Source organism: Anguilla rostrata, chromosome 4 (genome assembly GCF_018555375.3).
Source record: "Anguilla rostrata isolate EN2019 chromosome 4, ASM1855537v3, whole genome shotgun sequence".
Taxonomy (NCBI): domain Eukaryota; kingdom Metazoa; phylum Chordata; class Actinopteri; order Anguilliformes; family Anguillidae; genus Anguilla; species Anguilla rostrata.
Genome location: NC_057936.1, coordinates 17,535,743 through 17,545,363, shown reverse-complemented (window position 1 = coordinate 17,545,363; position 9,621 = coordinate 17,535,743). Strand labels below are relative to the sequence as shown.

Below are 9,621 nucleotides of genomic sequence, written 5' to 3'. Positions count from 1 at the left end.
AACGGCAAAACAGAAAACAATAATTCCTCAAGAGAATTTATAAGCCAAGAAACGACATTCTATGGAGTTTTTGGGAAAAAAAACTACAATGAATTTTGTTCACTGGACCTTTGCCCTAATAAAGATAATGTCTTTACCATGTAAAGAACTGTTGCTGTTAAAACATCGGCATCATAAAATAATTAATGTTAAACCATGAGTTTAACTGATTCAAAAGATAAACTGTGTGGCCAACTTGATAAAAAAATTTCACTGTAAAAAATGTAATGAATACAAATAAACCCACTCCGGCCCGCAACTTAAGGGGTAAAAGGCAAAACGTGACTGGACACATGAATGCCAAAAAAGGTCTGAACAGTGTGACACCAGGTCAAGTGGTAGCAGTTATGGCAGCACAGAAATGTTAGAACAAAGAAAATCTTGTTCCTTCTTTTAAAAAAAAGGTACTTTAATGACTTGTCATTTTCTGAAAGATATTCGCCACAAAACCGTGAAACATTTTACTGAAAATGCACTGCACAGTAACACTGCTCTACAGTTATGATTTCCCCCTCTGGTTAGGAAGTGAAGTCTGCTTTTATAGAACAGTTAGTCAGACTGGCGGCTAAAAGCACGATGAATATAAAGCATTTTAATTCACAGACCAGAGTTCAAAAGCTGGCGATCGCTCACATTTGATTTTGAGTGGGTACTAAATGGTACACTGGCATAATTAAGAATAATTCTCAGAAATAATCAGGTGTAAATGTAACTGCAGTACACACTTGAGGGATGTTGAAAAGGTGTCGAGAGTAAAGCTGGGTAACAAATAAATTTGAGAATAAAAGAGAGGTATGTGGAACCTCTTAGTGCCTACTGCGTGCATTTGAGTGTAGAGAACATCACCAGATTGTACCACAACTCTATCTGCTCTCTTCTTCAGAGAACTGAAACCAAAAGAACCTAAATTCTCTCTATTCCATTAACCAGAGTACACGATACCGTCGTACAAATGTATACCAAATCATCTTAAGATGATTCATAAGCACACCAAGTTGAAATCATTCTTTAACTGTAGGGGAGCTTTACTGTGCCTGTGGCAGAAGAAACACCAGACAACATAGATATGAACATGTCTTTAAAACCAAATACTGAGGAACAGAAAAGAAACAGAACAGTACCATAGAACAGAACCATAATAATAACCATGCGGATAATAGTCTGAGAGAGAGTGTGTGCGCGCGCGCGTGTGTGTGTGTGAGTGTAAAAACTGCAGAAGTAGCGCTGAGGTGCACAGGATCCAGAGGGAAATGACTTCAGTCGGGTTATTGCCCCAGGGGTGCGGCGCTTGGTGAGGTCATGTCTCTGAACAGGCACGGTGGTGAGGAACAGTTCCGGCAGCCCCTGTGCCGACTCGGCGTGGCCTCTGTACGCTAGCAGCAGCAGCGGCAGCTCTGACCGGTGGAAACGTCAGAAGCCCAATTAAAAACCAGCCAAATTAAAGGGCCGAGCTCCCGAATCAGCTTGAGGCATTTCTCAACTCATAAATATCACAGGAAAACATAATTGAAACTAAATATTTCCATACAATATTCATTTTCTTCACGGTGAAAGGATGCATTTGCAATTGCGTACCATCGGTGGCCTTTAACAAGGACACTGCCACTTTCCATTATTAAAGAATCACAGCAAAGCAATACTAAATTGAGTGTGAAAACTGCTTGGAAAAGTGCATTATTTTAATTGAGTTCATGAGAGGCCTCCAAAATCAAATTTAATTGGACAAATTAAACCAAATCTGACATTTCTAAACATAGGTATACAAAACTGAGTTAAAGAAATTAATGGGGCATATATGGGCAGCCATTTTGAATGCACTTCATTATTTTTCCTTTTTAATGGCAAAGCTAAACATCACAACCTTATTCATCATCACTGAACAAATTACCTGGCACTTTCAATTAAGACCTGGTGTATGGCAGCAGTCTGAAACACAAGCATCGGCACTCAGTTTTAAAACCTACAGGCTTTGATCTCTTTCCTCCAATACAAAGCTACACTTACCTCTGTCTTGGTAGGGTGAACTGTAATACTACACAAAATCACAATTGCAAATGCATTATTTCAGTTTCATTAGAGGCCATAATATGTAACACATTAAATCACCATCGCCAATAAATAATGGTATGGGGTGTTAGAAAATGGAAAAAAAGCCATTTAGTATATAATTAAGAAAAGAGCCCACCCCTTAGTAAAATATTCAGCATAAATAACATAACAATATAAAGTTTCTTCTCCACTTCAGTTTTAAAACATAACTCCAGGAAAAGATTTCAGTATTCTGGAAATATGCAGCATACAAAATTTGCTCTCTCCATAAAAACAACAGTCACAAAAGGCACTTCATTCAGTAGGTAAAGAAAATCACAGTTGATTTACTGGAGACTGGGGAACAGGCTGCCTGCATAGCAACAATAAAAGGACAAAGAATGTTTCTCATTTTCAGAAAAAAGGTTGTTTTTTTGGTAAATATATAGAACTTAATATATAGAATAGTAAAACTCGTGTCTCCAATAAAAAATTAAGTTCTTTTAATTGATTTTCTGTTTGTTTTTCCCCCTCCAGATTAGAAATATATAATATATACACATTTTCTTGCCAATAGGGCTTCCCAAAGTTTGTCTCCTTTCAGACTGGCCGTACCGCAAACATCCAGTCCATCCAGGCTGTGGCCAGATAGCAGCTGGGCGGGGCTACTTTCTGCGGAGCTCTGCGCTGCCCCCTACAGGCTGCTGTAGTAGGGACCTGAGCCATGCTGAAGGGGGGGGTCAGGACCCGCACAGGGGGGAGGAGACTGGGCTACCTGGCTCTCAGGGTCTGTAACACACTGTAAATATCGTCCTCTTTGCTCAGCGCTTCGAAGAAAGGGATCAAGTCCAGGAGCTCGGTGTCCGTCATGTCGTCAAACCATGACTGCACAGGGACCTGTGGCGTAAAACAAAGCAATGGGGTCAAATAAGTCTCAGCACATCACACTTCCATTTTTATTTTTTCTGTAGGGACAAAGGTAATGTGCCCAAGTCTCTAAATAAGCATTATGTACAAGAACAACCAGTTTAAGTAGTTCATGTTTTCTCTGATGTGGCAGGGAGTTCAGTCTTACAAACCAGGGTAAAAGTGTATTGGGAAAAATCCTTTGTAAAATTCACTATATAAACAAAATCTGATTGGCGTATTGATTGATTGATTGATTCAAGTCGAAATTCTCCCCAATCATTGTCACATACAAACTACAAATACTTGCTGAGTAACTAATAGTGTCAGTAATGGTCGCAACAAAGACCATTCAGAGACAGCCTCAGATTCAGACAAGATGATAGTGAAGGAAGAATGTGAATGTCTAACTGCTTGCAAGCAAGAGCTCAAGTGAGTTTGATGAAAGTGCAAACTGAGGATTCATAACTGTAGTGACACCCCAGAGTTCATGGAGCTAGCTGACTAAATAATTAATGAGAAAGTGTATCAAAGGCCAGAGAAATGATACTGCCTACACGCTCCCTCTCTCTACGCTGAAAATGCAAAGGAACGTGCCTCATGTAAAATCCATCAATCCTGATATATACTAATCAGGATCTGCATGTCATGCCCCTCCACTCCTGGTGGTGGAGCATGTTGTCACGACGTCCCCCATAAGGCCCTTTTCTCCCCCTTCTCTCTCAGGCTGTCTTCCTCCCAGGTACCAATTACAGTGATTGGCTGCACCTGACCTTTAAATGAAGGCTTGGTCCACGCTTTTGCTTGGTCCACGCTCTAGCAGAAACATGGCTTGCCTGTGCTTCTTCCTCGATTCATGCCCTACTTCTGTATATATTGTGAAATATTGTAAGTAAAACAATTTCACTTTTGACCCGCTGCCCTCGTTCTCAGTCATCCCTTTTGCATTTGGCCAGTCACAAGCTCTGGCCGTGACACTGCAGGAGCAGGTTGTTGCTGCATTGTTTTAACCCAGATACTTATTCTTATTTGTTATGTTTAGTTTATACATAAGCTTTCATTTACTGTGTTTAACATCCTCACATTCTCCATCAAGAGAGGAAAGCACCACGCCTGCTAGCCACTATTTTTGTAACGATGCACTCAGTCATGTTTTACAACAAACATTGAGAATTAGAAATGAAATAGAATTCAGCAGTACTTCAGCAGCAAGAAGACCAGGTCAAAACCTAGTATGTGGCCGGACCGGCCGACCAATGGTGTGACTTCATAACTCGGCCGACCAATGGTGTAACTTCATCACTCACTCAGTCACAGACATTCGCGTTTGTAGGGCTGGCCCCACTGTTGCGGTCCAGCCAAAAAAGAAATCCTGAAAAAACATTTTTGTCCACACTGGCAGATACAATCTGTAAATTCTAAACACCATAATGTCCAATTCAACAAGCAAGGCAACCTATTACTTTTTATATGACATAAAATTATGAAACTAACACCAGAAAGAGCCTCCCGGGTTTCCATGTGTATTCTGATCCTTGTTCGTGATGAACAGATACAAAATGACACTATATTTATTGGTTATTTGTGTGGCACTTACCGCATTTTCGGGATGGAAAATGTATGATGCGGGCGAGTTGTCCACGATGATGACCTTGCTCAGCTCCCGTCCCAGGCGGCTGAGGTCTTTGACGTAGTTCCCCCGGTGGAACACGCAGGACTCTCTGAAGAGCCTGGCGCGGAACACCCCCCACTGATCCAACAAGTCCGCCACGGGGTCCGCGTACTGTGACGGAACAAAGAGAGCCACCGCCATCAGCGGAGGGGGTGCTGACAACCCGGCTGCACTCCACGCACACGCGTCTAATGAAAGATTTAAAAATGGTTCCCTCCGAACCGAAGCTCGGTCTGACTCTGAACCGGTTTGACTGCTCCATCAAGAGAGCTCCTTTTGAAAAAAATCCCCTTTGTTCATGTTTGATGACCCGGGGTATTCACATATCAAAATACAAACAGCAGAGAAAGCTCTAAAGAATGGCCACAGCATTTACAACCACAGCCAATCTAACACAGGTTATTGTATAGAAAGAAATGGGGGAACAAACACCAATGTTTTTTTCAAAATACAGCCTAAATCAGCCACAATACACAATAAAGTACACACTCTCTCCAACACAATACAGAGACAATACAAACTGATATTTTTCCCAAGGAAAACAGTCATTGAATGATTTACTGTTGTCAACAGTATAAAACAAAAGTTGTAGTTGTTTGGCCGCCAGTCGCTGTAAGAGGTGGTCTGCATGCAGGTTGACGAGAGCAGCCTGGAGACAGACGCACAGCCCAACAGCAGGACTGATGCCTTATCTATAGCGGGTATAACATATGCTTAGCAGCCGTCTGGCTTTGGAGTAAGGCATAACAGTGCTAATGGGCTGGACGGGGGAAGAGCGCCCCCTGGTTTCACACAGAATAAATGCAGATTACGGGCCTGGCCTTCGCTGAGTGCAAGCAGCTGTCTCTCCATCTGCTGTCAATCTGGCTTAAGCGCAGTCTATGGCCGCAAAACACAGAATAATTTTTTAAAAATGGGACGACGGAGATAAAAAAAGAAGCAAGCAGACCAAAAGATTCATACCGAGTGCATTATCGGCTGGAGATTCAGCCGGGATGTTACTGGTTGCACAGAGCCTTGATCTCCATCCCCGCCCTTGATTGGACATGCTGTCATAATATTTTGCACGGGCAGGGTCACTGTCACGCTTGGGCCCGCCGTTTGCTGTGGCCATGGCAGCTGTAACACCCCGTGACATCAGACTACCGCCTAATAGACTCAACTCTGCTGAACATCGGCGGATCTTCAGCAGTGACAAGATCAGCTTTCAGCCTTGACCAATGAGTGCGTCGAAGCATGCTTTCTTATTTATACATCAAAACCAGTCCGCTACTTCCTACTTCCTGGGAGGGGAAAATCCCCAAGATTGAACTGAGACTCCTGGGAAACTTGCCAATGGTAGATAAGTTGATCCAGAAGAGAGGAGATGAGAGGTGAAGGCTAAGGTCATATGCCTAAGTTGGTCTAACCAGCTGCACACAGGAATTAGTTGCCACAGCAGAAATTCACCTTTGTGCCTGTTTGATTTTTATCAAGGCTCAAACCAGGATTCAGCACCATTGAGTAACCTAAGGGATTCTTTTGGACTGACACTCCAGATTGCAATTTAGCACTTGCTCTGCTCTGAAGCCTTCTGGGCTCTGCACATGGGTACAGTGTGCCCAACATGGTGGCCCTTATATTGCCATGGTGACCTGACCTCACACAGACACAGCATGGAGGAAACGCACAGCAGAAATTCACCATGGTGACACTTACCAACATGCAAGCGGTTTAAGCACAAACTGGAGCGCACAGAGAATAGAAAAGAAGGAAGAGATGAATACAAAATGGGGGGGGGCATGAAATGACTGTGCCAACAAAGCCTGTGCCTGTTTGGCTTAGCCATCAAAAATAAAATAATGATATCATTACAACCCATTTACAGAGAGAAGCGCGAGTTGCCCCGGCGACGCCGACAGACAGACCTTGGCTAGGCTAGCGGTGAAGAGCACGCATTCAAACAGCTCCCCCATCTTCTGCAGAAACTCATCCACGTGGGGCCGTTTCAGCACGTACACCTGCGATGGAAGACAGGGCAAAAAAATAACGGCGGATGAACAAACATGGCGGTGCAGCACTCCACTCGAATGGCCAGGCGAGCACAAATACACGCTGTTAGAATAAGCATGAGAAAACTATCCACGGAAAGAACAGCAGACTCGACAGAACCTTTCCTGTTGTTTGCTCCTTTGTCCCTGTGCAGGAGGAGAGACTGTGTTTTTGGAGGAAATCGGGAGACCTGTATCAGTATTCTCATTTCTTCACCTTTCCCCAAACTTCTCTTTATCCGTTTCTTCTCTCCGAGGACCAACGGCTGCCCCCCAGAGCAAGTAATCAAGAATAGGCCAACCTGGATGAACAGAGCCTATCCTGGATTACTTGAACTGGGTCGCAGTCTTCTCACAGCTCGGCTAATAGGAGATGGGGGGGGTGGTGCTGGGGAACAATTTGTCCTTTTCCCGCCCCCGAAGATGAATTCCTATCAAAGCACACAACAATACTATCGTTCCTCTTTATTAGCACTCCATTAATCTCAATGTATTGTGCGCAATGTGGGATACGTCTCCCTGGTCCACCCACATTTGAGCTGATGAAGGATGAGAAGGAGGGGGATAAGAAACTAGGCTTGGTTTACCAAAGGGAAAACTCGCTATTCATTTTCCAGATATCTTCATCTGAAACAATGCAGAAAGGGCTGAGCAGGAGTTAGCCTGGGGGCTTTTTGGATTTAGACGTCACCGATGGAGCGGAGAAGCAGCCACGTAAACCCTTCAGATAACTAACCCATCCATCAAGCGTGCTGTTGAGAGGCCATTTTAGAATAACATTCGGCAATAATGCAGCCCTGGGGGAGTTCAGAGTTTTATTTTACTCTGCTGTCAAGGGCGCTGTAATCATGTGAGAAGCGGAGGATTCAAACACAGAGAAGGTACCCTAATGTAACGCCACAATACGGAGCCCTTGGGTTTTTAAAATCATAATGCATGAGACTCCACACATTGTGGAGACTGTTTGGGCTTTCTGATGAATTGTGAATTGGGTGTGGATAGGGAGAGCACAGTACACCTTCTGAAACAGGCCTAGAGAATTTCATCTGAACATGGAAATTATCAGTGCTGAACTGAGAGCCCGGCTCATCCTGAGGGTTTATACTCTCTTGGCTGAGCTAAAATAATGAGCGATGAGGGAAGGTAAATATCATTTGAAACTGGCAAGACGGGACTGCATCCAGATATGAATCCCCCTGAACAATGATAAATAATAAATAAGGGAACAATAACGCTTGATCTGACTCTTGTCTTCTTATTCCCCTTGGAGATTGCAGAACAGATGTTTTGTCAGCGGCCCGTAATTTTCCACCGTACCTGGTGAACGGTGCCATCGATCTCCACGGGAACGATGAAATCGGCGTTACTAATGGGCTGCAACAGAAACAAAAAGGAAAACGGAGCATTAAAGGGCGATCGCATAACAGGGCCACCGCGTCTGACCGCTACCCACATGACAACCCGCAGGCACGCGCCCAGCCTGCAAATGGCCCCGCGCTCTGCGTTCCTCCACAGCACAGTCAGGTACAAACGTTAGCCTATTAAACGCTCGCGGAAGAGGGAAGGCAGGCCTGGCGGATCAATACGGTGACACGTTGCCACAGTACAGTACAGTTTATTGCTAGTGAGGCGTTACGACGAGCTTCAGCGAACGGGCCAGTCGTTGTGAGTTTTGAGCGCTACTTCCGAAAAGAGTGTGTTGCCTGGATGAAAGGACCCGATAGGCTGTTTGATCTACTGGAGAGATTAAAGCGCCCAACGCATCCACAGGCATCTCAGTGCCTCACAGTAAGAGAGGAGAGGCTTTTGGTGCATTTGCTATAAAGTTTCTTGATGTATCCTGCAGTGGCACCCATCCAATTCTGATGCCACTGCGTTTGAATACGGTGAACTGCAAGGCTGGGTGCTTTAACAACCCCATTATGGCGCTACCAAAAACTCAATGACAGTGCTGTACTGTGAGCAGCTGCACGAAAGATGATCCCTACATTGGGGGTTAGAGGAGCCATTATACAACATCCATGCGGACGAGGGGCAGTATAAACCTTTAACAGCAGGGGGCACTTGTGCTCTTTACAAACAGGAGTCCCATCTGCGGTCATAGGATTGGATCCCAGCCCTGCATCTTTGGCCATCATTCCGCTCTCAGTGAAAAATAACCCACTTTCCTTCTTGCTGGGTTTACAATGTTTTTTGTTTTCATTTTTTGAAGAAATCTGGATTCTGTATAATTAAGACGCAGCTGATCTGCTTAAAACATTTGTTTTATATTTGAACAAAAACACTGGGTCTATTCTTGATGCCCATCTCTGAAGCAGCAACAGAACTGCCTGAGTGATAATTCCGGTTCCATATGTGGGAGCATATTGCTGCATAATTTTGTTATTTATTTGTTGACATTCATTTTTGTTAAAAAGGGAACATTGAGCATGTAATGTGTTTTAATTGACAAAGACTAAATACAAGAGACAAAGAGAGGCCAAGAAAGAGAGAGATAAAAGTAAAAGCAGATTAGCAATCAGAGGATGCATATTGACCTTTCAGCAACTGTGACAAAAGAGTTTCCACTGACTTCACCAAATGACTACTCTCTCAGGGTCTCTACTTTCTGCATCCATTTCTATGGATAGTGTGTGCAGGGACCAGACAGATCTGTATCTGGCGGATATATGTATAGAATTAGGTGTGAAAACAAGAAAGAGCAAAGGAGAGCAAAGGTAATCTGTCAGAACAAGACTAATTTCTATTCAGCTTTCGGGAATATCTTCCAAGTGAAGCTCTCTGCCCAGTTCTGACTTTATAACACTGCAGATGGACACACCCAGTGTGTGTGTGTGTGTGTGTGTGTGTGTGTGAATACGCTGAACTTGTGTACTTAAGTGTGTGTCCTTGCACTCTCTCCCTTACTGGGCCCCGCTGACATCAGACAGCTCCCTCCTCCCTTCC

The 9,621-nt window shown here is 43.9% G+C and overlaps 1 protein-coding gene across 5 annotated transcripts in view; it reads right to left on the bottom strand.

The window, feature by feature from the left end:
- Nucleotides 1–427: 427 nt before the first annotated feature.
- ctdspla (CTD (carboxy-terminal domain, RNA polymerase II, polypeptide A) small phosphatase-like a) overlaps nucleotides 428–9,621 on the bottom strand; it is a 42,249-nt gene continuing 33,055 nt past the window's right edge. For all 5 annotated transcript variants that reach the window (XM_064331043.1, XM_064331044.1, XM_064331048.1 and 2 more), the window contains 4 exons: nucleotides 7,993–8,049; nucleotides 6,553–6,645; nucleotides 4,571–4,756; nucleotides 428–2,964 (listed from right to left, as the gene is read on the bottom strand). In XM_064331043.1, coding sequence (XP_064187113.1) covers nucleotides 2,839–2,964; nucleotides 4,571–4,756; nucleotides 6,553–6,645; nucleotides 7,993–8,049 — 462 coding nt within the window. In that variant the 3' untranslated portion in view covers nucleotides 428–2,838. The remainder of the gene's footprint in view (nucleotides 2,965–4,570; nucleotides 4,757–6,552; nucleotides 6,646–7,992; nucleotides 8,050–9,621) is intronic.